The sequence below is a fragment of the Rhincodon typus genome, chromosome 10, assembly GCF_021869965.1.
Source record: "Rhincodon typus isolate 14 chromosome 10, sRhiTyp1.1, whole genome shotgun sequence".
NCBI lineage: Eukaryota > Metazoa > Chordata > Chondrichthyes > Orectolobiformes > Rhincodontidae > Rhincodon > Rhincodon typus.
In genome coordinates, this window is record NC_063341.1 from 64,065,552 (window position 1) to 64,093,273 (window position 27,722).

Consider the following 27,722-nt stretch of genomic DNA (forward strand, 5'->3'; position numbering starts at 1 on the left):
CCCACCAAAAATTACTTTTCTGATTTGTGGTTTCATTTCTGATTTATTTTGTTTCAGCTTTCAGCACCTCTGCTGCTCCAGTGACTAACTCTGCTACACATTCTGCGACTCATCCGCTCTGTGTAATTCAGCTAATCACTGGTTTAACCAGCTATTTACGGAAGTTTAAGGATGTCTGAGTCCAGCAGCAGCATCTCTTGAACTTGCACCTCCTTCCTGCTTTTAAAAATAATTCAATTCTCTCAGTCAATTGTAAAGCTGATGTCTTACGCAGTTGCTGTTTATTTTGTAGAATTGAACACACTAAATGACTGTAGTGGGAGAGAGGCAAGAGAATGAGCTCCTCCAATCAGATCTTTCTGCTGCTTTGGAAGAACTGGACGCTCAGGAAGAGACAAAAGGTCAGTGCCTGAACAAAGGCTTGCATTCATTCCCACATCACTTAACAGGAGAAAGGAAGTAAAATAAAGAGACCGTTAATATGGGATCAAATGTTGTGTAAACAAGTCCAGACATTGGACTAGCAGATTGTCAATGAGATCAGTTAGCTATTTTTACTTTGACAACAGCAACATGCATCTATATAGCACCTTCAACACACATCCAAAGGCATTACACAGGAATATAATCAAATGAAATTTGATGTCAAACCACATACGCATATAGCTAAATACTTTGTCAAAGAAGTGGGTTTAAGGATAACCCTACATGGGGAAAAAGAGGTGGAAAGTTTTAGGAAGGGAATTTCTGATATTTCAGCCCAGTCGTTAAAGTTGGAATGATTTAAAGTAGAGATGCTCAAGTAGCCAGAATTGGAAGGGTACTGATATCTTAGAGAGCTGTGGGGTTGATAGGGACAGGCAAGGCCAAACAGTGTGACTTGAAAACAAGGATGAGAATTTTAAAATCAAGATATTGTTTAGCCAGGCGCTAAGGTGGGTCAGTGAGCACAAGCAAAAAAGGTGAACAGGACTTTTTGTGAGTTGAGATAACAGATGAGCATTGTATTCAACAGGATGATTTAGATTTTGTTTTGTTTATATCTGGCTTGGAGTCAATTACCAGGTAAGAAGCTAAATGAAATTGTGGAATTGCACACAGGCAGTAGTTCTCTCCTCTATTTGGGCTCTACTCTATCTTTTAGCAGCCAGCATCAGAAACCAATATGGGGATTCAACAATGCTCTCTTATTTAGAAATGGAACTTAAAGTTTTCAAGAAGATTTGTAGCTCGGGTTGTGGATGAGGTTGTAGACATGCTCGCTGAGCCAGTGGGTTTGGTTGCAAACATTTTGTCGCCCTGCCAGGTAACATCGTCAGTGCACCTCCGGTGAAGCGGCAGTGTTCTGTCCCGTTTGTTACTTACATGCCTCAGTTAGCGTTCATTTACATTCGCCAGTAGCTGTCGTAGGGTGGTTGTCCTAGAGTAACCCACAAATCAACAACCACCCTACGACAGCTACTGATGAACGCAAAGGATCCCATGCCAAAAACCAGCAAAACTGGAGTAATATACAAAATACCATGCAAGGACTGTGAGAAACACTACATTGGCTAAACTGGAAGAAAATTGACTATACGGATACATGAACACCAACTAGCCACCAAGAGACACGACCAATTCTCACTTATCTCACTACACACGGACAACGAAGGACACAAATTTGACTGGGACATGACATCAATAATCACACAAATCAAACAGAGACACGCCAGGGAATTCCTGGAGGTCTGGTATTCCAACCAGAACTCCATCAACAAACACATTGAATTAGACTCTGTGTACAAACCACTGAGAAACAAAACCGGAAATAATACCAATCACCCCAGCAAACCGAGGTACATAAATAACAAGTGGGACAGAACACCAACACTTCACCGGAGGCACACTGAAGATGTTACCTAGCAGGGTGACAAAACGTTTGAAACCAAACAAACTGGCTTGACAAGCATGTCTACAATCACAGAAATGGGACTATTTAGAAATTGTAATTATTCCTCAAACCACATTCATTGTCCAACAATCATGATGAATGCAGTAAAAATGTTTACTGCAATAATGGTTTAGATTTTACATGATGTAGAGATGCCAGTGTTGGACTGGAGTGGACAAAATTAGAAGTCACACGACACCAGATTATAGTCCAACAGGTTTCTTTGAAATCAGAAGCTTTCACCTGACAAAGGAGCAACACTTTGAAAGCTTGCGGTTTCAAATAAACCTGTTGGACTATAACCTGGGTGTGTGTGACTTCTGACTGGATTTTACAATCAGCAAGTAGGCAAAGGACATCAGAACAGATTGCCCCCAAATATTTAGCAATCTCAGAGGCATTTTTCTTCCCCTTGCCTGTCGCTGTTTAAATCTATTGTCAAATTCAAAGAGTTTGTCTATGTATGCAGCAGCAGTTATGGGTGCAAAAAGATTAAAGCTAATGGTATCATAGAGTTCACACACAGCCAATGGACAGTTAAAAATATTGACTTATCCTTTATTACAATCAATATTTTCAAATAATGGCATAAATGTTTATGACTGATTTCAGATTAGACTAAAGTAAAAACAAAAAATCCTTTAATAAAGCAGAAAAAAATTAAAAGCATGCTAATTTTTTCACGTTATGGAGAGATTTGATCTTCCACAGGTACAGTAGTAATTTTGAAGTTAATGCATTATTAAAAATCTAGTTACACCTCACCCAACAAGATGCAACTTTTTTAAGATTTTGATAGCAAATCTAATAGCATAGAAATGGACTTTACCCTCAGTTTGTGCACAGTGAACAGTCCAGTCTGTGGGAGCCCCCTCAGTGCAACTAACAAGGAAGTAGATTCACTCCTCACTTTCCACATTATTCTGTGCAGGTGGACATTCCTAAAAGTTACTGACAAGATTGCCATCATTACCACAGCCAATATCTCTACAAAGCAAACTAAATACAGCTGGGTTTTCGATGAAGTAGAAGCTGGATAAGAATATAAGTTAGTTGCAACAAGTTAACTTAATAATTAAGTCACCAGCAATTTAGATTTATGTAATATTCCAATGCCATGGAAGAATAGCTGCTAGCTATTTAATATAAGGATAGTTAAGGTGATTGTTTGGTGCACTTATACAGGTGATTTACTAAGCTGGCATGGGGCTTGATAAAACCAAAAGCCTAGTTTATTGGAATAGATAGCTACTTTAGTCTATGTAGAGGCTGATGTTTCCAGACACCTCTGTTAAGGAATAATACCTGGACAGTGCTGCAGGCAGTCGTAAGCTATCGTGCTATAATCAGAAAGTTACACACCAACTGAGAGCTGCTGGGCACTGATTGGCAATAGCTCTTGTGCTCAGCAGCAGGCATTCTATAGGAAATGCACCCACCCAAGTCTTAGGATCACAGAGTGGCTCAGGCCACAGGTAGGTCATGTGGAGGTGAGGGCCAGGGGTATGGTGAGATGGACAGATGGCCTGGTAGCAAGGGCAGGGAAATGGCTCTCGGCAGATACCACATCCTGATGCCCAGCAAACATGGAATGTTCTTGATTGAGGGACATCAGTTCTCTCTCAGGTACTGGCTGCATGGCGACAGATCCTCCTGCAGCTGAGTTTATCTCGACGAGGGTGAATTGAGATCCTGAAGTGGACATTATTTGGCCACTGAAGTGGCTCAATTGGCAGTGAGGTGGAAAGGCCTTCCCTCACAGAACCACATTCCAGCATAGGCTGGACGGCAGTGTGGTTCAGCTACAACACTAATGCAGCTAATAAAATATCCTTCCCATCTCCAAGACCCCCACCACCAGTGACAGTGAAAGATTCCACCCATTAGAATCTTATTGCTAATGATCTGAGTTTTGCCCATGTACCTTTAAGGCCATTTTTAACCCTCAGTGAACTGAGGCATAACACATCATCCTCGTCACCTACAAACAGAGGAATTCTCAGACCATGATCTTTAATATGTTGTTCCCAATAATTATGACTTTTTAAATTCAGTCGTGGGATATTAACTAGGTCAGCATTTATTGCTCCTAATTGCTTAGAGGGCAATTGAGCGTCAACTACAATACTGTGAATCTGGAGTCACATGTGCCCCAGAGTAGGTGAAGATGGCAGATTTCCTTCCCTAAAGGGTATTAGTGAACTAGGTGGGTTTTTAAACAACAATAGTTATGTGATGACCATTAGGCCAGCTCCCTATTCCAGCCGTGGTGGGACTTGAAACAAAACCTTTGGCCTTGGGTTCTGAATGCTTATTGGTGATATTACCACTACACTGCTGCTTCCATTGGACATATTAGGCATACTAACTATCCAGTAAAAACTGTGAGGGATATATCAGTGATTGATCTAGACAAATAAATACTGGTTTGATGACGTACCTTCTTTCTATTAACCAGTCGCATTATAACTTCCATGTCACCTATACTTGGCAAGTCTAGTGCTGTGCTCAAAGTAATGAAAGCTTTCCTTAAGACTATTAAGACAAGAAGCGTGATTTGTTCCTGATCCTTTCTCCGGAGCATGTCATTTGTCGGTCAAAGATACTGCTGACATGACCTTTTTTCTGAATACTAAACTGATCAGACTGAGCAGTGCCAATATTGTTTGCTTCTAGTCATATTTATGTGGGGACACAGCTCCTAGTAACCATGAACTTAGTCTACACATCAATCCTGAAATGCAACATAACTTATTTTAGTGTGGTGTAAATTAGTTACAACACATTGGGGCAGGGGCCGGCACCCTGAATTTTCTTCAAATATGTGTTACGTTAGACTTGCAATACCAGTAAAACGTAACATCCATTCTTAACACCTCCAACTTCAAACAGAGTGAAAGGTGTTATTAATGTGATCACCTATTTATCTAGCTAGGAGATGTTATTGAAAATAATTGAGACAAAATTGAATTTGACCAGGGTGAAATGGAGGAAACCTGAATTCACAACGACTTAATGAACTATTTCTCCCAACATGAACCTATTGCTTTGTAACACTATTCTTAAACTAATCTCAATTTTGTCATTTTTACCAGCTCCGTTTTCTCGTGGAACTCGTCTGGCCCCTCTCACTGTTCTTTGTTTTGGTTTGGTTACGGAAATCAAACCCACTCTACCAACAACATGAATGTGAGTAAGAGCAAAAGCTGTAACATTTCTTGTTATTTCTAAATTGCTTCCCTGTAACTCGATGCCGAAAAGACCAGTCAACACTTTGAGTCGTATCAGCTCGAAACTGAGCACAACATTAAGTCACGAGGAGCTGCTGAGTGTAAGATTTTACAAGTGGATAATGTTGGCAGGACTCCCCATCTGTTTTTGGTCTGAATAATAACTGCATGCCACAAGCTGCCCTCATTCATCAATCTCTTTCCCCAAGAGGTGCATATTTCATGGACAGAGAATGGCAGCAACAGAGCTATGGCATGGAGAAGCTTTCTGGTGCTTGGGCTGAAACTGAATAGTTGATACTGTTCCAAGGACACTTGCTTCAGTTGAAGTATTAATACAATCAGAAGAAACAAAATGAGAAACAGAGTTTCTTTCTTTGGAATCAGCAGCTTTGTTTTAAAAGAATTTAAATAAGATTCTAAGAAGAATAAGCTTGCAGACAACATATTTTGAAACTTCTTTGCATGTTTTCCCTACTTAGGCCATTTTCCGAATAAAGCGATGCCCTCTGCAGGGATGTTGCCATGGTTACAGGGAATTTTCTGTAATCTGAACAACCCCTGTTTCCGCTACCCTACACACGGAGAATCTCCTGGTTTGGTTTCAAACTACAATAACTCCATGTAAGTATAGTTTTGGGATTTGAGACTGCAATAAACATTTATTTATAATGTGTTTGTAACAACCTAAAATCCGATGGTTAGAGAATAAATGCTGGCAGCAGTGACGTTAGAGACAATATTTACAAGCTAGATGGGTAACTATTTCACTTTAGGTTCTCTCACCTCCAATTTCGATGCCCTAAGCCACAGTGAAACAGTTAGTCCTGTTCACCCTGGTCAACCTTCCTGGTACAACCCTCAGCTCTGCTCAATTAGCTCCAAGCAACCCAGACTTGAAAAGATATGGTGATCCACTAATTCCATCACCAGATCTGGTTGGATCACTTCTTAAAAAAAAACTGCTGAGTCCTACTCTTGTCTATTAAATTTCAGGATCATCCTGGAATGCAAAGATTGCCTAAGACTTCTTTTCTTGACTGCAGACTGACTTCTTAAACACCACTGCCCTGTCCCTTCCGCTTCACCTCCAACAATGTCTGTGAGGAGCTGATGGAGCTTTCTTGTCACTAGGATTGTGACCATCTGATCAGCTGCCTCTGTTATGTCCCTTCCTGCCCCCTAACCTGCCTGGCCAAACTCTTCTTAATGCTTCTCCTTGCTTTACCCCTGAACTCACATGTTTCTCTCCTACCTCCTCTCGTTCCATCTCTGAGCTCACCCTGGCCACGAAACCCACCTCCGTCCCCTCGTTCCTATTCCCACTAAACTGCTGATCTCCCAACTTCCCCTCCTGCCGTCCATGTTAGTCAACATGGTAATTGGATCTCTCTATTTCAGATGTTGTTCCTCCCAACTTTTAATCTTCCATCATCACTCTGCTCTTCAAACAAAAACTTCTTTGTCCTTGCAAACTACTGTCCCATCTCTGACCTCCTGTTCCTATCCAAAGACCTTGAACTTGTTGCCACCTCTCAAATACTTTCCCTTCTTTCCTGAAACTCCATGTTTGAATCTAACCGATCAGATTTCTTCCCCGACCACAGTATCTAAAAGATTCTTTTCAAAGACAAAAATGCCATTCAATGTGACTATAACTGTGACAAAGGTAAATGTTCCCTCCTCATCCTTCTAAAATTGTCTGCAGCCTCTGATATAGTTGACCAATCCTCCAATGCCCCCTCCAATGCCACCCCAATGTCCCCTCCAATGCCTCCTTATTATCATTCAGGCAGGCAGGATTGGTGTCACTTGGTTCCTTTCTTATCAATCTGATCGTAGCCAGAGAATGACTTGTAATGGCTTCTCTTCCTGCTACCACACAGTTACCTCTGGGATTCCCTAGGGACTGACCCATTACACCCTCCTCCTACTACAGTCCCTCAGCAACACCATCCATTGGCATAATGTTAGCTTTCAAATCAGCCTAATGGCACCCAGCTCTACCTCACCACCACCTCTCTCAATGTTACTACTGTAGCTTAATTATCAAACTGTTTGTCCTTTATCCAATACTAGACAAGAAGAAATAACCCCCAGTTAAATATTGGGAAGACTGAAGCCATTGATCTCGGTCCTCGCTCCAAAATCTGTTTCCTAGCAAATGACTCTGTCCTTCTCTCTGTTAATATTCTGAATTTAAACCAACCTGTTCAGAATCTTGGTGTGCAGTTCAATACTGAGATGAGCTCTGGCCTCATCTTTGTGCCATTTCTAAGATGGTCTATTTGCGTTTCTGTGACGTTGCTTGACTATGCACATAGCTCATCTGCTGCTAAAACCCTCAATCATGCCTTTAATACCTCTAGACTCAACTATTCCAATGCCCTGCAGACTGATCTCTGGTAGTACCTCAAGACTTGAATCTCACAGTCTGCCCTTCGTAAAGTTGAGGTCATCCAAACGTCTGCTGCACTTCTCTTAACTTGCAGAAAATCCCATTTCCTACCACCCCTATGTTTGTTTATCTACAGTGGCTTTGGTCAAGTAATTTCTTGATTTTAAAATTCTAATCCTTACTTTTGAGTTGCCCCTCTGTCTTCCTGTAATTTCATTCAACCTACAACTCTCCAGGACTTCTGCACTCCTCTACTTTTTATGCATTCCTGGTCACAATCACTTTACCAATGGTGGCTGTGCCTTCAGTTGACCCTAAGCTTAGAATGCCCTCTCTACCTCTCTTCCTCACCTACTTCCTTTAGATACTCCTTAAGATCTACCACTTTGACAAAATTTTTGATCATCTGACTTCATATCTTCCTTTGTGAATCAATGTCATGCATCTATAAAGCACTGTGAGATGTTTAATTCTGTTAAAGGTTCTATATAAGTGTAAGTTTTTGTTGTGTATCAACAGACAATTAATTAGAAGTAGCTCACTCCTCCATTCTTAAGTAAATGTAAAAGTAGTTTTAAAACTTTGAGAAAACCCTAAATGATTTAATTGTAAATGTTACTGATGTTCAAGTTATCCCTTAATCTGTTTTCATCTTTTCTAACATAGTTCTTTTAGCTCCTGTACTTCTCTCAATGTTGTGACTGGCCAGTGTGTGATTCCATCCCATATTGACCTTTCCTCAATAGGGGCTTGAAAGTGAAGTTTGGGAGATGAAGGCATGCTGTGTGTCAAACACCTTTGGTCTGATTAGTTTACCTCCTACCACTGACCCAGCATGTTTTGTTATTGCAATGGATGACCAGACTGAGCTTGGTTGTAATGTCAATAGTGGCTGAGATCAAATATTTGGCCCCTGACTCATAGCAAAGTGCATTAATGTTACTGGGTTCCCTAAGCAGTCTGATATTGGAAATGTACCATGAAAGCTGAGATTTGTGTGTCTTCTTTGAATCTAATCAAATGTGTTAGTTAATTTAACATAGTTGATGTTTAATTATATTTTAAGGTATAATAAGGCACCCTGTGTTAGGAAGCTTACTAAAAAATAATTATGTTGAGGGCTGCATTCAGTCCATTGTACATTCTATGTATTGCACTTTTATGCATGTATTTATGGAAGGGGAGCTGTTACCCAATGTTCTCTCCTCATCCTTTTCTAAGTGCACTGACTTTTGCAAGGGTATAGTTCCCAAGAGACTAACAACCTTCTACCTCCTCACTAAAGTGGTTATCCCTCATGCATAAACCAGCAAGTGATGGTGAGCAGGTAACAGTAAAGAGATTGTGGCTGAGGCCAATCCTTGTTCTTACCTGCTATCAAAACTTGCATATTTTCCCACAATGATCCAGGGTAATATCTCTATGGGTGGACCATCAGAGGTAGCATCATTAGTAACATCCCTACTGCTGCACCAGAGGCTCCAAATTCCAGTGCCCCCTCAGGGCTTAAGGCCCATTGAAGGTGTTCATAATGCAAGCAATTAAGTTAACTATCGATCTGTAAATCCTTCCAATGCATCTACAGCAAGCAGCTAGATTGGGAGAGTTTTCTTGTCAGGCTGATCTGTGCGTTGATGCAGAACAAGCAACCTCCTCATTTTACAAGACTCCACATTTAAGTTTCTGACTTTTGTTTTAAGGACTACCTCACACTCATACTTGCACTCTGATCATGGAATCTGAAAGCTATTCCTCTCCCCTTCTATTTTCTATTTACCTCTCTGAGGTAAGTTGTGGCAACACAACTTCTACCTTGGTTCTGATGAGCTGACTCAGTGCAGCTGAAAGGCCTAATATAAAACCTATAGCTCCGCTTCAACATTTATATTTGTCCATGTACATTGTTAAAAGGTAGGAGCTAAAGGTTTGGATCACATGATGTGAAAGCTAACAATTTTGTATTCTCTTGTACTTTGTTTCAGACTTGCTCGAGTATATGCAGATGTTCAGGAGCTGCTGTTTGATAAGCCCGAAATCTATAAGCTAAGGAAGATCTGGGATGATGTGTGTTTTCTGTCAGACTTCATGGATGTACTCAGAACTAATCCGAGAAAAGTTGCAGGCAAGAAGAGGCTCTACAGTCACCTTTAACTATAAGAAAGATTTACATTTATATACTTCCTTTCATGACCCCAGCACATAGAGTCATAGAGTTGTACAGCATGGAAACAGACCCTTCAGCCCAACGTATCCATGCTGACCAGTTTTCCTAAACTGAACTAGTGCCATTTGCCAGCATTTGGTCTATGTCCCTCTAAACCCTTCCTATTCATGTCACCATTTAAAAGCAATAGACCTTGAAGGAAATTGAAGCCAACAAAGTCACTTTGAAATGTAACCACAGTTGTCAACAAGTTATTTATGGCATAGAAGGAGGCCATTCAGTCCATGCTGGCTCACTGAAGAGCAAAACATTCTGTACCCCTGCCCCTACACTTTCCCTGTCACCTTAGTAAATTTATTTCCTTCGAGTGGCCATCTAATTTCCTTTTGAAATCGTTGATCATATCTGCTTCCACCATACCCATAGGCAGCAAGTTCCAAGTCATTGTCACTCACTGCATAAAAAGAATCTTGAGTAATGCTAAAAAGTAAACATTTTGTCAAAGCTATTTGTCTTGCATCCATCAGGACAATTTACAAGAATACAATTTAAGGGGAAAACCAACATTTCTACTGAATGAGAGGATGGTGCTGATTGGTTGGCAAGTGGAATCTGATTGGTATAAGTGTTACCATCGAGAATGCACCAGTTAATGGTTTTTGACAGTTTGCCAGGCCTTGTTAGATTTTAAACTAGGCGGGTTAACCCTAATGTCAAGGCATTGCCCTGAGAATTGAATCAGAGAGTAATTGGCTGACTTGAAATAGGCATGTACATGTTCTTTCTGTTTGTAAATTACAGGGCCCTCTATAATAACGTATGGAGCTTTCAGTACTCACACATATGAAGGCTCTTCCTCACATTCCCACCCGCATCTATTACCCAAAACCTTAAATCCTGGAGTTGCACCAATGTGAATGGAAACATATTTCCCTTACCTATCTTGTCCAAGCATGTCCTGATCATGCACACCTCTAACAAACCTCCCCACAATCTCCTTTGCTTCAAGGTGAACAACCCTAGCCTGAACAACTTAATCTTATAGCCAAAATCATCACAGTGCACCTACTCAAAGACACTTAGATCTTTCCTAAGATTTACTGACCACTACTCTTGTAATGGCCTAACCAGAGGTTCAGCAAAACCTTACTGCTTTATACCAAAGACATCTCTTCTTTATGAAGCCTGCCAAATAATCTCCCAATTTGTGCCAACACCTTCAAAGATCTATGTACCTATGCCTCCAGGCATCTCACGCTTCTCTGTGTTAAATTCCATCTGTCACTTGTCTGCCCATTCTATTGGCCTAGTTACGTCCTGGTGCAGTCAATTTTTATCAGCCTCAGTACTTGCCACTCCTCCAATGTTAATTAAATTGTTCTTACAAAGATTTCTGGCATATTTACAATGGGTTAAAAGGCCTCCTGCTATATTGCAACATGTTAATTGTAATAATTAAAGTTAATAACATACTAGCAAAAGTCCTTGATTGGATGTTTACTTGTGCATATCTAAAAAAGCACTTAATAATACATGGGTTGATTGAATGTTGATTTGACCATATCTAAAATGATACTTAACAACAGAAGAGCTGAGTGGGGTCAGGAGATACACACCTGTAACGTTTATTCTGTGAATAAATCTATCACAAGTGTAGACTGACTTAATCCTTCACAAACTAGCTATTAGAAATATAATGTAACATCTGAGATCTGCAATCTGACATTCTGACTAAAGTAACAAGATAAAACAAACAAAAAGTTGATAGCTCAAGGAAACCTATCTTTCCCTACTTCCTATTTTCATGGCACTCCTATTCTATTTGAAGGAAGAGGTATTCGAATCAGGGATATTCTGAAGGATGACGAAGTCCTGACCTCCTTTTTACTCAAGGAAATTGAACTCTCGGACTCTGTCGTTTATCAGTTGATCAATGCCCAAGTGCGGCCTGAACAGGTGAGTTTTGCTTTAGAGATAGCAGGAACTGCAGATGCTGGAGAATCTGAGATAACAAGGTGTAAAGCTGGATGAACAGAGCAGGCCAAGCAGGATCAGAGGAGCAGGAAGGCTGATGCCTGAAACGTCAGCCTTCCTGTTCCTCTGATGCTGCTTGGCCTGCCAGCTCTACACCTTGTTATCTGAGCTTTGCTTTGGTTCTGTTACTCATGTAATAACATAAGCCTGTCAGGAATAGGTAAAGGCCACTCTGACAATCAAACTCACATTTGCCACTTTCTAGAGACGGCAACCTCAGACAAAGACTCATTCAACAAAGGCCCTGCCAAGAATTCTGTAATGTCATTTCTAATGAAATGTCATTAACCTGAAATGTTAGCCATATTAACTCATTCAAAACCCATCCATTCAGACAGAATTGAAATCAAGCCTATTAAAGCTGTTGCTCTCTCCACCAATGTTATCTGACCTGTTCAGTTTTCTTTTCTAGAATTATTTATTTTGTCTTCAAGCTCCATGAAGCCCATGTGAATCAAATTATCAATACTCCTTTATTTGGAATTCATTTCTCAACAGAATTTGACCCAGTTCCCTTTTAAAGGTATTAGAAGCTCCAGAGTATTCATTGCGAAGAAGCGTTATATTAATTAATATCACTGCTTTATTCTGGCTCATAGCATCATCTGGTGTCTGAGCTCCATAACATTTAGGGATGTTGATTATTTAATAGCAATTTACTGTGCAGGGGAGTAAGTTCATTGCCATGGAGATTGATTAAGCCATGTTCCAAGAACTCTCTCATTCAACTGGACTAAGTTGGTACGATCTGCTTCTAATGTAGATGAATCAGGGTAATCACCCTTGGGTCATGTGCCACCAGAAACCTGGCACAGAGGGAGCAAAGGGGTGTCCTGCTATCAGATCACCGAGCTTTATTTGTAAATGTTATATGCACCTAGAAGAGTGAAAGCTGTGGACAAGGGGTTTATGCAACATCAGTGTCCCATTAGCCTCTGCCCACTGGAAGGGCAAGGCAAGCAGACACATGGGAACACTATCATCTGCAGGTTCCCCACCAAACACACACCATCCTGACTTGGAGCGATATTACTGTTCTTTCATTGTTGCCAAAATCCTGGAACTCCCTCCGTAACAGCAGTTTGCCCACCCTGGCACCACATAGACAGTAGAAGTTCAAGGTTCACTACCATCTTCTCAAGAGCAACTGGAGATGTCCAATAGATTTTGGCTCATCCAGGGCTGCCCACATCCCATAAAGAAGTGAAAAGAAAGAACTCATATTGAGATAAAATCACAATACTGTGGTTGCTGGAAATCTGAAATAAAAACAAAGTACAGGAGAAACTCAGCAGGTCTCGCAATACCTTGGAAGACAGAAACAGAGTTAATGCTTCTAATATGACTATGACAGCATTCTGAACAGGAGTCAAAACATTAACTCTGTTGCCATCTCCACAGTTGCTGCCAGACATTATATGTTTCTTCAGCATCTTTTGTTTTTACTTAGATTTATATGGTGTCTTTTATGCTGTAAATTGCTCTGAGGTGTGGCACAGGCACCTGATCAAACATATCAACATTTCTGCATGCTATTTCATCCTACTATATAATTGAAAATCATAATCCAACCATTGCAGACTTTTTAAAAAAAAATTTAAAAAGAACAAATGCGAATTTGTTAAAAGGGATTTATTCACAAGTCCACTGCACGCCCTTAACCAAAAGTCTTAGACACAGTGCAGCCCTTCACTCACTGAATGTCTGAGTGTTGAAGTAATTACAATCTGCATCAGAATGTTCTCTTTGGTAATAGTGTGTGGCCTCAAATTCTTTAACAGATGGAATGCACCAGTGTGGGAAGCAGCACTGACTGACAGTGCCAGGATAATAACAAAATTGAAACACAACTCTAAAGAACCTTTTCATATGCAAATAATAAAATAATGACAAAACATCAACGTACGCTGTGATTCAAAATTATCCAGACGTCAACCACCTTAACCTTTTTTAAAAGCTTTGAGCCAGAGAATTCCTAAGGAGCTGTCAATATTTTAGTGACAGGCTTCTTTGACTACAGTGTATTTCTGAGTGTTTGTGGTTATGACACATGGATAAGTCCTGAATAGTAATCTAGCAAACAAATAGTACAATATCTTCACATCCCACACGTAACTGTAGGCATGTCAAATGATTTACAGAGGTTCGCAAAGGTTTGATTTGTTGTTTTTCTGTTGGACACTGTTTTTGGATTTGTGTTAAGTATTATTGATCAGATGATTAAATTGAAAGATACTTTTCAAATATTGAAGTTACCTGGATGAATTTCTATTCAATTTAGCTCTTTCAAAGAGACTGAGACATTTGTGTGTCCTTTGCAACTGGAGCCAAAGGTCATAATGTATTTATATCTTGTTCTGTGGCTGAAAGTCTTGTTGTCTTCATAGTAGACTTATGGTTGCAATGCCTAAAGAGCAATACTGTTCTGAGCTGTAGTTAGCATAAGTGAGATATGCTGCAACTAGTAATGTTACCACTGCAGGAGCAGTACATTGTGCAAGCAAACATTCATTCTCAGCCTGCTTTTGAAGGATGTAAGCACTTTACTTCAACTTCTGGAGGAGTTTTTTGCCTTCATGCACCCTCTCTGGATGCTTTTCTCATGAACTAGACATTTTTACATCCTGGCATGTTACTGGAAGATTGCTGCAATATCTCTGTCACTGGAATTGATCATTTTTCTTTGAAGGACGATGGGTTGAAATGTTGCTGCTGAACTCATGTCGTCTTGTCATCTGTGCCAAAGTCAAACCTGCAGCATCTGTGGAGAGAAATCAGGATTAACATTTTGGGTCCAGTAGCCCTTCTTCAGAACTGGCATTTGCAGTTCTCTAGGTTTTTTTTTTGCAGTACCAATTTGTTCATCAAACTATTTTGCTGAATGAAAGTGGAGTTGCAGGTAGACAGGATAGCGAGGAAAGCATTTGGTATGCTTGCTTTTATTGGTCAGTGCATTGAGTACAGGAGTTGGGAGGTCATGTTGAGATTGTACAGGACATTAGTTTGGCCACTTTTGGAGTGTTGCGTGTACTTTTGGTCTCCCTCCTACAGGAAGGATGTTGTGAAACTAAAAAGGGTTAAGAAAAGATTTACAAGAATGTTGCCAGGGTTAGAAAGTTTGAGATGTAGGGAGAGGCTGAATAGGCTGGGACTATTTTCCCTAGAGTGTCGGAAGCTGAGGGGTGACCTTATAGATGTTTATAAAATCATGAGGTGCATTGATAGGGTAAATAGGCAAAGTCTTTTCCTTGAGGTGGGGGTGTCCAAAACTAGAGGGCATTGTTTAAGGTGAGAGGGGGAAGATATAAAAGGGACCTAAGGGGCAACTTTTTCACGCAGAGGGTGGTGCGTATTTGGAATGAGCTGCCAGAGGAAGTGGTGGAAGCCGGTACAATTACAACATTTAAAAGGCATCTGGATGGGTACATGAACAGGAAGTGTTTGGGCCAAATGCTGGCAAATAGGTCTAGATTTATATAGGATATCTGGTCAATATGGCTAAGTTGGACCGAAGGGTCTGTTTCCGTGCTTTATATCTCTATGACCCTATAATTATAGATTTGTCAGTGGCTTCAAATAGATTGTACTGTGCATTCCTTTTCTCATCTGCATCGTCTCACAAACTTTGGTTTCTGTCATCTGAGTTTTCTTCAGTGATGATAAGGCTGTTTTGTAGTTTCCAGTGATGTGTTGTCACAGTTTTAACATTAAGTTCAAAGTTCTCTAATCTCTGTTGAGGTCGCTGGCTACTACGTTGTTGGCTGAGCCTTGACTGTGACTGAGTGGCGCCAGTGAATCCTTTTCAAGACATCTTCCTGAACAGAAACTAGAATAACAATCATCCATAGAATCCCTACAGTGTGGAAACAAGCCATTAGGCCCAACAAGTCCACACCAACTCTCCAAAGAGCATCCCACCCAGATTCACCCCCACCTCCAGCCCTATCCCTGTGTTTCTCATGGCTAAACCACCTAACCCACGCATGCCTGGACACGATAAGTTCAATTTAGCCTGGTCAATCTACCTAGCCTGCACATCTTTGGACTGTGGGAGGAAACCCACAGACACAGAGACAATGTGCAAACTCCACACAGACAGTCACCTGAGGCTGGAATCGAATCTGTGTCCCTAGTGCTGTAAGGCAGCAGTGCTAACTTCTGAGCCACCCTGTATTCAGAAGCTTTCCATGCTTATGAAATGCTGTTGGTGCTCAAAGTATGTGATCGTGGTCATCACTGGACTTTTGGTTTGGCCATTATTCAACAAAGTAACAATTAAAAGTAACATATTCTTGGTTCATCATCTTTTGCTCTCAGCCTGTTTACTTATCACCTGCCATTTCTCTGTACATTTCACCAGTCTAGGCTCACCTAAAGACTATCAGTATTCTCCTTATTGTTTACAACATTTCTATATTTTCTCGTTTCTTGAAATTATTTAATATTCCCAGAATCAGAATCTGATGAGCTACCACTTATTACTTTTCCCTACACCTCTAATAGAAAACAGTTGTGGATGTTGAGACCATACTTGTGTTATGGTTTCAGCCCGACATTTATCTCCATCTTTGCATCTACAGTTGCAGGTTCCCAGATCATTCAAAATACTTTATAGACAGTCGACTATTAACATTGCTGATTCTACTAAATCATCAAAGATAAGACCAGCTTTGCTGGTAAGCATATCATTGTGCAAAGTTGGATGGCTGATAAGAAGATTGGGCAGAATATAAAGAACAGCAAAGAATAGCTAAAAGACTTAACTAAAAGAATAACTAAAAGCATGGCTTCATCAAGGGTAGGTCAGACCTGACAAATCTGTTAGAATTCTTTGAGAAGGTAATGAACAAGTTAGATAAAGGAGAGCCAGTGGATGTGATCTATTTGGATTTCCAAAAGACATTTGACAAGGTGCCACATAGGAAACTGCTATTTAAGTTAAGAGCCCATAGTACGACAGTACTAGCATGGATAGAGGATTGGCTGGCTGGCAAAAGGTAGAAAGTGGGGGTAAAGGGGTCTTTCTCAGGATGGTAGCTGGTGCCTAGTGGATTTCTGCAGTGTCCGCGTTAGGTCCACAACTATTCACATTGTCCCTTAATGATCTGGATGAGGGAACTGAGGACATTGTGGTTAGGTTGGAACAAAGATACGTGGAGAAGCAGGTAGTGTTGAGGAAGTGAGGAGGCTGCAGAAGGACTTAGACAGGCTAGGAGATTGGGCAAAGAAATGGCAGATGGGATACAATGTGGAGACTTGTGAGTTTGTGCACAAAAGAATATGGGTGTAGATTATTTGTTAAATGGTGAAAGGCTTCAGAAAACTGAAGCACAAAGGGACTTGAGAGTCCTAGTTCAGGATTTTCTTAAGGTTAACATGCAGGTCCAGTTGCCACTTAGGAAGGCAAATGGAATGTTAGCATTCATTTTGAGAGGGCTAGATTACAAGAGGATGGGTGTACTGCTGAGTGTGTACAAAACTCTGATCAGACCACATTTGGAATATTGTGAGCAGTTTTGGCCCTGTACTTTAGGAAAAATATGTTGACCTTGGAGAGGGTCCATAGGAGGTTTACAAGAATGATCCTAGGAATGAAGATCTTGTCATATGAAGAGTGGTTGAGGACTTGGGGTTTGCACTTGAAGGAGTTTAGAAGGATGATGGAGGATCTCATTAAAAGTTACAGAATACTGAGAAGCTTGGATAGACTGGACATGGAGAACATGTTTCCATTAGTAGGAGAGACTAAGACCTGAGGGCACAGCCTCAGAGTGAAGAGATGACCCTTTAGGACTGAAATGAAGAGAAATTTCTTCAGTCAGAGGGTGGTGAATCTGTGGAGCTCATTGCTGCAGAAGGCTATGGAGGCCAAATCATTGAATGTATTTAAATCAGAGATAGGTTCTTGACTGGTAAGGAAATTAAGGGTTACGAGTAGAAGCCAGGAGGGCAGGAGAAGAATGGCATTGAGAAACATATCAGCCATAATCAAATTGTGGAGCAGACTCAATGGGCTGAATGGCCTAATTCTGCTCCTGTATCTTATGGTCTAAAAGGTAGTAGAGACAGAATCTCTGAGTATTTTTAAGGCAGAGGTAGATAGATTCTTGACAAGCAAACGGATGAAAGGTTACTGGGATAGGCAGCAATGTGTAATTGAAGGTAAAATCAGATTACCCATTATCTTAATGAATGGCAGGACAGGCTCGAAGAATCTAGCAGCCTATATCTGCTCCTAATTCATATGTGTGTTCAGATATTTTGCCCATCTCTAAGTTCCTTTGAACTGTATCATAACTGAGCATAGCAGAGGGCAGTTTACCAAAACAGGAAATTTAATGCTTGGCATCATTGGTTTAAGAGGAATAACAGGTCATATTGGAGTGCTTGGGAAGTCAACATTGAAATGAGCTGGGGGAGTTTAGTATAACATTACTGTGATGTTGGCTGGGTACCTAGGAAAAACAGGGCGGTAACCACATAACCCACATCTCCCTTTTGGTGGGTGTATGCTCCATAGCAGCTGTTAGACTGATGAAAACCCCCCCACAGGAGCTGTGGTTCTGATCATCTGCCTTCAGCTGGAAGGGAGGGGGAAAGGAGGAAATGCTTTCCAGTAAGCCAAGAAAGATTCAAAACAAAATATGCTGGCTCAATTTCAACATCTAAAATCATAGCTCTTAACATCTTGTCTTTTTAACATCTTGAAATATTTGAACAGTGTGTTGAAGACATGCACGTAATTAATCTTTTGATGCATCAGCACTCCAATGACCCAGACAATGAAGTATAATCAGGGGGAAAATATTTGTTGAGGTTAAGTGCACAGTGGGATGATTATACTTCAGTAAATTAATAAGATCGCCACATTCTGTGCCTTTAGTGAGGTTGAAGCATGGTATATTGATAATTTGCAAAGTTAACCTTGATTCTCTGACTGATCCAATTGCATCAACAAGCTTCTGATGTCAGTTGCTTGGTTACCAAGAATTTGTCAACTTCAGGAATTGTGAGCTTTCATGAGTTGCTTTTGTCCGATGCAAGCAATTCTGCGAGAGACATGCCACCTAATTGATCAAGATCGATGGAAAAAGTTATAGATGAGATAGTGGCAGATCATCACAGTTGGGTAAAACACTTGAATATTTTGGTTGGCATTTGCAGTTTGACCTACTAATCTCAATTTGAATGTTCCCACAAGGCATTGAGGGATATATCAGAAGGGGAATTGATTAGCAATACTTTTGTATGGATTAAAACAAAATTGATAGAATTATGTAGTGAGCCCCTTTTCATTGTTTGATCCTATTTCTCTTCCCCGCTCAACTCTGCTTATTTAATGATAAGTAAGCTGCACCGAATTTCTTACATGGAAGAGATGTTGCATTTTTGTACCAGGGTTGCTTTATCATCAACTGGAATCATCATATCCCCATGCAGCTGATTAGACATTTTGGGCTGTAAATATTCAGAGACTTGATTGAATTTGATTAAAGAAGATGGTTGCATCAAAGCAGAAATCAACAATAACTTGCATTTCTGTAACAGTTAAACTAAAGTAGATATGCAATAACTTAATTCAAGGTGTATGAGATGAACATTATCAGACAAAATTTGATGCCAAGCCACACTGTAAAATATTAAGATAAGTCACCAAAAGTTTGGTCTAAGAGAGCAACTTAAAGGAAGAAAGTTGAGAGATTGAGGGGTTTAGAGATGAAATCATAGAGCACAGAATCCTCAGCTCAGAAAACACAGCAATCAATAATGAATCAGTACTACAAACAAGGGTACGGCTTACACAGTTAGTGGTAGGGCCTTAGGTAGTGTTGTAGAACAGAGGACCTAGGGGTGCAGATACATAATTCTTTGAAGTTTGCATCATAAATAGATAGTGTGGTTAAAAAGGCATTTGGCATGTTTGCCTTCATTGCTCAATCCTTTGAGTATAGGAGTTGGGAAGTCATGTTGAGGTTGTACAGGATATTGGTGAAGCCTCTTCTGGAATATTGTGTCCAGTTCTGGTCACCCAAGTTATAGGAAGGATATTATTAAGCTGGGGAGTGTTCAGGAGAGATTTACCAAAATGTTGCTGGGTATGGGAGGTTGAGTTACAAAGAAAGGCTGGTTAGGCTGGGACATTTTTCACTGGAGTGAAGGAGGTTGACAGGCAACCTTATAGAAGTTTATAAAATAATGAGGGGTATAGATATTAATGGTAGTTGTCTTTTCCCTAGAATGGGGGATTTCAAGACTTGAGGACACATTTTTAAGGTGAAAGGAAAGAGATTTAAAAAAGACATGAGGGACAAATATTTTACACAAAGGGTGGTTTGCGTGTGGAATGAACTGACGAAATGGTGGATGTGGGTACAATTACAATGTTTAAAAGACATTTGGATAAGAACATGGATAGGAAAGGTTTGGAGGGTTATGAGTCAGGAGCAGGCAGGTGGGACTAGTTTAGTTTGCGATTATGGTCGGCATGGATTGGTTGGACCAAAGGGTCTGTTTCTGTTCTGTATGACTCTGTGATTCTATGACTCTATATACAAAATGCCAGATTTGGAATGCAAAAATCTTGAGGGGGATGAATAGAGTGGATATGGTTACAACAGAATGAAAATTTTAAAGTTTAAGTTTTTGCCAGGCCTATTTGGGTCAGCAAGCACAGATTAATGGGTGCACAGGTATTTGGTTACAAGCAGCAAAATTTGGATGAGCTCAAATTTATTAAAAGTCAGGAAGCCAGTCAAGAGATCATAGTTTCCATTTGTACACAAGAACAAGTGAAACTGAAATACTAAAATCTGAGCACATTATAGGGAAAGTATTTCAGACCTAAGAGAATATAATTATTTGTGTCTGCAAAAATATATATTTTTACTGTTTTTATTATATAACCTCTGACAGTGAAAGCACACTTATGATTTGTTTTGAAATGAATGTTATAAGCTACTTGGGAATTGTTAGCTAAATGTAATGGTGCTTGCAAATGTTCTTGCTTCCAGTTTGCTTATGGAGTTCCAGACCTAGCCCTCAAGGACATAGCATGCAGCCAATTTCTGCTGGATCGTTTCCTCATTTTCTTGAGTCACCGAGGACTGCGTACTGTCCTGAATGGAATTTGTGTGCTTTCCCAACAACGGCTCCAGAGAATGGAAGATGCACTTTATGCAAACGTGGATTTCTTTAAACTCTTCAAAATGGTAGGTTTATTATTTTGGCCATTTACTATTGTGGAAAAGTATGTAACCAGTTACGAGCTATCTTTATAACAGGCACTTTTGACCTATATAAATTATCCCCATTGACATTCATGAGTAAGTCGCATTGTGAAGAGTAGCCTGACTGAATTTCTGCTTTCAAGGTGAAATTAGTCATTCATCATCCACTGCTTATTATTTCCTTTCCTACATTTTCTGAGCACCCTATATCAGATATAATCCAATTACTAACAGGCAGACAAATGCAGTATGACAGGGTCTAATAATGTTCCAATAAGCAAAGGCTAAAGAGTTTAGAAGAATGTGAAGTGATCTCATTGGAATATATGGGATTCTTAATGGGCTTGACAGGGTAAATGCTGAGAGGATGTTTCCTCTGAAGGGAGAGTCTAGCACCAAAGGGCGTAGTCTCAGAATAAACAGCCAATTTAAGACTCAAATTAGGAGGAATTTCTTTTCTCAGAGGGTTGTGAGTTTTTGGAACTCCTTGGCGCTGAGAGCTGTGGGGCAGAATTCTTGTGTATAACTAAAGACCGAGATAGATAGGTACTTGATCAGTTGGGGAATCAAGGGTTATGGGGAAAGGGCAGGAAAGTGGACATGAGGAATGTCAGATGCCGTGATCCTATTGAATGATGGTGCAGACTGGAGGGGCCTAATGACCTACTCCTGTTCCTAGTTCCTAAGGTCTCGTGGTCTCTTTCCCAATATCCATTGTGGTTTCGAGGCATGATAAATCAACAATGTATTTTATATAATTAGACAAAAATGGATATTAGGGAGGGTTTCACCCAGATTATGTAATCTAGATATTGATGGCCTGCCCCCTATCTACAAGGCACAAGTCAGGAGTGTGATAGAACACTCTCCACTTGCCAAATGGGTGCAGCTCCAATAACACTCAAAAAGCTTGACACTGTCCAGGACAAAGTCACCTGCTTGCTTGGCACAAACATTCACTCCCTCCATCACCAATGCTTAGTAGCAACAATGTGTACCATGTACCAGATACACTGCAGAATTTCACCAAGGCTCCTTAAGCAGCACCTTCCAAACTCACGTCCACTTCCACCCCAAAGAGCAAGGGCAGCAGATACATGGAAACACCATCTCCTGCATTTTCCCTGCCGAGCCAAGCACCATCTAGACTTGGAAATATACCAATTTTCCTTCAGTGGGTTAACATCTGGGAATTCCCTCCTTAATCTGGGAACACCCTTCCTCATGTGTGAACCTACACCAAATAGATTGCAGCAGTTCAAGAAGGCTGTTCGTTATCTCCTACTCATGGGCAACCAAGAATGGGCAATAAATAGATCGTCCATGTCCCACAAGTGAATTTATAGTTTCAGAGGGCAGCACGGTGGCTCAGTGGTTAGCACTGCTGCCTCACAGCACCAAGGACCTGGGTTCAATTCCAACATCAGGCGACTGTCCGTGTGGAGTTTGCACATTCTCCCCGTGTCTGCGTGGGTTTCATCCGGGTGCTCCGGTTTCCTCTCACAGTCCAAAGATGTGCAGGCTAGGTGGATTGGCCATGCTAAATTGCCCGTAGTGTTCAGGGATGTGTAGATTAGGTGGGTTATAGGGGGACGGGTTTGGGTGGGATGCTCTGAGGGTTGCTGTGGACTTGTTGGGCCGAAGGGCCTGTTTCCACACTGTAGGGATTCTATGGAATCTAAAAATCATTGGGTGAAAGGAGGGCAAAATGTACAAGAAGCCAGATTCTGAAGGATGGAGAGATGAGAGGGAAGGAAATTGGATGAGGGTTAGTTGTAGGACTGGGTGAGTTTACAGAAGTGGGGTGAGACTTAACCAGACTGTCGCACATATAGCATTCTACTTGACTTAGAACTCCTGAAACAAAGATGAAAGTGTATAAGCATACTGTGCCTTCTTTTCAGCTTCCAAGAGTACTAAACCATTATTCAGAAGGAATAGATCTGCATTTTTGGGTGAGAATTATGAATGATGCATCACCCATATTAGAGGAGGTAAGGAAATTAGCATACATTCTGTACACATGTTTAAGGACACCTGTATAAAGCTTTCTCATGCTCACTAATACTGTTACTGAAACAGTACCAAAAGCTGTAAATTACTCTCATCGATGAACTTGAGTTAGTTTTGTCCTGAATTATATGGGGTGGATCCACACCCACATGGAATTTAAAACTGATAAACAAAGTTAGTACTCTGACTTCATATTAGCTTAAAATTCTTATGGCAATGTGCTATGTGATGCATTCTGTGCAAGTGCAATCACTCCAGCCCATTGTTTGTAAAACTACTTTAGGCAATCAAAACTAATCTAAGAGATTACATCAGGGTTGCCAATACTGGTTAGATCTGTTCAGAGATAGTAAGAACTGCAGATGCTGGAGAATCCAAGACAACAAGGTGCAGGGCTGGACAAACACAGCAGGCGAAGCAGCATCATAGGAGCAGAGAGGCTGACGTTTCGGGCCTAGACCCTTCATCAGAAAAGGGGGAGGGGAAGGGGGTTCCGAAATAAATAGGGAGAGAGTGGGAGGCGGATAGAAGAGGGATAGAGGAGAGGATAGGCGGAGAGGAAACAAACAGGTCGAAGAGGCGGGGATGGAGCCAGTAAAGGTGAGTGTAGGTAGGGAGTTAGGAAGGGGATAGGTCAGTCCAGGGAGGACGGACAGGTCAAGGGGGTGGGATGAGGTTGGTCGGTAGGAGATGGAGGTGCGGCTTGAGGTGGGAGGAGGGGATAGGTGGGAGGAAGAACAGGTTAGGGAGGCAGGGACGAGCTGGACTGGTTTTGGGATGCGGTAGGGGGAGGGGAGATTTTGAAACTTGTGAAATCCACATTGATACCATCGGGCTGCAGGGTTCCCAAGCAGAATATGAGTTGCTGTTCCTGCAACCTTCGGGTGGCATCGTTGTGGCACTGCAGGAGGCCCAGGATGGACATGTCGTCTGAGGAATGGGAGGGGGAGTTGAAATGGTTCGCGACTGGGAGGTGCAGTTGTTTATTGTGAACCGAGCGTAGGTGTTCTGCAAAGCGGTCCCCGACCCTCCGCTTGGTTTCCCCGATGTAGAGGAAGCCACACCGGGTACAGCGGATGCAGTATAGCTCCTTCCTTCATCTACACCCTAACCCCTCACACCACATTCCCATGTTATCTCTTTAATCTGTTCCTCCTGACGAATCACTATCTTCCTACCCCAGTCGAAAAGCATCTAAAATCTTTATGTGACGAGGTGAATTTGATCCTTCTCATCTCATGTTTTGTTTTAGAATCAGCATCATAGAATCCCTACATTGTGGAAGCAGGCCTTTCGGCCCATTGAACCCACACCAACCCTCCAGAAAGCATCTCACTCAGACCCACATCCCTGTACCTTACATTTCCCATGGCTAATCCACCCAGCGTGCACATCCCTGGACACTATGGGCAATTTAGCATGACCAATCCACCTAACCTGCACATCTTTGGACTGTGGGAGGAACCAGAGCACCCAGAGGAAACCCACACAGACATGGGGAGAACATGCAAACTCCACACAGACAGTCACCTAAGGGTGGACTCGAACCGGGTTCCTGGCTCTGTGAAGCAGCAGCGCTTCCTTAATTCATCATTGAATGTGTTTGAAAAGGATGGGAAAAATATCTTAATATCTGTGATTTGTCTCTCAGGCTATACGCAGTCATGTCCTGGAAATTTAGTTATTTAATTCTTGGAGATTGCAGGATTATTTTTGTTCCAAACTTTCCTCATCAGAGGAAATAGTTTTTCCCTATACGCCCTATTGAATGTTTTACTGAATGCAATACCACCATTACATCATAAATGTTATGTTTGAACTCTACAGAATGTTAGCAACAGAAAGGAAGAGCAGTGCCATTCCATGCCATTCATCAAAGGTCTCCCCTGACATATTGTCTCTTTCTGACATTGTCCAATCAGTTTCACGTTTTCACGACTTTCCATTTTGTTTTTGTTTCCAGCGTTCGCAAGATTCTTTTCTTTTCATTGATGCATTTATATATTTATGCGAAGCAAGTGTGAGGGTGATCAACTCTCAAGACGTCTTTTTGTTAAATTGTTCTCCATTTAGTTTATCACAAAGGACAGCGTTCAAGGTTTGCTCCGAGTGATTTACCCATTCTTTACTGAAGATGGACCAGCCACATTCAGTCAGTTGATGGAACTATTATCAAATCTGTTCTGTGGGTATCCTGAAAATGGAGGCTCTCGTGTTTTCTCTTTTAACTGGTATGAAGACAACAATTACAAGGCTTTTCTTGGAATCAACAACACAAAGAAAGAGTCAAAGTATGCTTATGATTACACAACCAGTAAGTCTTTTCTGTAAAACACTACTTTTTCTCGAGCAATTTTAGATAGGGATGAAAATGTTGGATTCTGAAGGACTACAATGTGCACCTTTTGAAGTTCATATTTTGTTGGGCTCGAGTAACCACCATCAGGTTGATTCAGGTGTCTCAACACCTTGGACTGCCTTGGGTTTGAAGGTGTGTGTTCAGGAATGGTAACTCACTTTTCTGCATCCCATCCGATTGGAAAAGCTAAATAACATGGCTACCTGCATGACCACCAATCTTCAGGATCTGGATGTAAAACCCTCAACCAAAAACTCCCACCCACAACATGATTTTGAGCTCTTCCTGGAGCTAGAAATGCAGTCAGATAAAAGTTTAAGAATAGCCTCATTGACTACTGTGCAGGTTCACTGAATCCAGCCAGGACCACCCATGTGTAACCAAGAAGCTCATTAAGAGCGCATTGAGGCCAATTGAAGAGGGCCATGTGGCATTTAGTAGCCATGATTCCTGAGCCTCTGAGTGGCCTTTGCCTAACTCCTAACCTAATAGATGTTACCACCTGCAGAGAGAAGAGTTTTGATAGTGACAGAGTGAAGGTCAAGCATGCATACATACAGGATTTTATGTAATTATGCTCTACTGGAATCTAACATCAGACTGTGATGATACAAATATTTGCTCATTGTAGCTCCGTTCTGTAATGCACTAAATCAAAACATGGAGTCCAACCCTACAACCAAGATTGTGTGGAATGTGATGAAACCACTACTGATGGGAAAGATTCTGTTCGCCCCAGATTCCCCTGCAACCCAACAGCTGATAAAAAATGTAAGAACATGTGATTTTTTACTTTGTTTGGATGACTAATTTTGGTAGTTTCAGTTTTCACCACACTGTATCTAAACAGTATCTATGCACTGTGAAATCCTAATCTCTTCAAAAGTTTGTTCAATACAGAATGTCAATTATGGTTAAAATTAATTACGAATTTTAACACCATGTAAAGGTGCAGACATCAGAGCGGGTTGTTTTTCATTGTCCTAATAATGTGGATGCAAACTTTGTATAAATAAGAATGTGATCTGATAATATTTTAAGCTGTATGCCATTCCACTGACTTGATAAAAAAAAAGTCTACTGAGAGCAGAGACTTAGGTTATCTGCAATTTCCATTGTTAGGCCGTGTTTCTGAGACTAGATATGAAAATGTTAAAAGTTTATGCCTTTAGGAAATGGGTGGACTATATGTCTAGATGTCCTGCTAACTACCAAATACTTATTAGATAACAGTTTTATTGTTTGTTTTCTATGGTCTATGTAAAAAGCCATTTTGTCTGTTGAATCATGAGACATAGTCCTAGTGCCATTGTGTTTGGTTAGAATTTTGAAACGATGTCCTTGCTCAGATGAGGAGAAGCTGGCAAATAGTGACACACATTCCAGAATCTCTGATTTCCAATCTGACACATGTGGATCTTTACATCTGGTCTTTATTATACATGCCAGTTTATGTTACTGACTCAATTTTTCACAGAAGCACATTTACAAGTTTTAACATTGCTGACCCAAGGCAGTAGCAGTTCAGATGAACCTGTGTTTTTACAGAAGCAGAAGTTATTCAGGCCTTTGTTACATACCTTTGACCATTAAATAGTTAAATGCAGCACATAATAATGAAAGTTGATGGAATTTTCTTCACAGGCTAATGTCACTTTTGAGGAGCTACACAGACTTAAAAGGATTGGAAAGATTTGGGATGAGGTGAAGCCTCAGCTGTGGAACTTCTTCCAAAACAGTGTACAAATGAACATAATACGTGTAAGTATTGGTCACCAGGACAAAGTGTGACCTTAGCTGCCAACCAGCTACCACTTAGCTCTTTAGCTTCTGTTACCATGTTTGTTTTGAATGATTGGTTGACTGTGATAGAGATAACGGAAGATTAAAGATGTTTAACATCTTCCTACTTTCATTGTTTGCTCTACCTGGTCTTTTATAGCCTGTTTGTATTGAGTCTGTCCTTTGCATATCCTCACTATATCAATCATGATCATAAATAGTGACTGGTGAGACTATCATAGATGGCTACTTTAAGAATGAATTGTCTATATTGAAACATTCTACAATACCTAATTATTTATAAAAGATTAAATATCCTCATAATGGACATCCCACATGAATGTTGAAGAGGTTTATTTGGATTGTTATTAGAGTGAATGGAGACTGGGTAAGCTTAATCCAGTTCCATGAGAGAATGTGCCGACACCACAATGCAGCCCCTAATTTACTATAAATTGTCACTCTCAGGCTGAGGTGCCATCTGTTCTGGGAAATGAGAAATGCTGAACTGTTGTTGTGAGGGGTGTTTTTCTAATGTTGGAGCTTTGATGTATTGTTGGGTTAAAAAAAGATAAAGAGCTT

General features: G+C 40.8%; 1 protein-coding gene across 1 annotated transcript in view; it reads left to right on the plus strand.

Annotated features, from left to right (window-relative positions):
* Nucleotides 1–335: 335 nt before the first annotated feature.
* Nucleotides 336–27,722, plus strand: part of abca4b (ATP-binding cassette, sub-family A (ABC1), member 4b) — a 112,439-nt gene continuing 85,052 nt past the window's right edge. Inside the window, exons 1-10 of the mRNA XM_048601542.1 lie at nucleotides 336–401; nucleotides 5,029–5,122; nucleotides 5,646–5,787; nucleotides 9,544–9,683; nucleotides 11,554–11,681; nucleotides 20,771–20,968; nucleotides 22,891–22,980; nucleotides 25,073–25,313; nucleotides 25,990–26,129; nucleotides 27,003–27,119. Of these exons, the coding sequence (XP_048457499.1) occupies nucleotides 336–401; nucleotides 5,029–5,122; nucleotides 5,646–5,787; nucleotides 9,544–9,683; nucleotides 11,554–11,681; nucleotides 20,771–20,968; nucleotides 22,891–22,980; nucleotides 25,073–25,313; nucleotides 25,990–26,129; nucleotides 27,003–27,119 (1,356 nt within the window). The remainder of the gene's footprint in view (nucleotides 402–5,028; nucleotides 5,123–5,645; nucleotides 5,788–9,543; nucleotides 9,684–11,553; nucleotides 11,682–20,770; nucleotides 20,969–22,890; nucleotides 22,981–25,072; nucleotides 25,314–25,989; nucleotides 26,130–27,002; nucleotides 27,120–27,722) is intronic.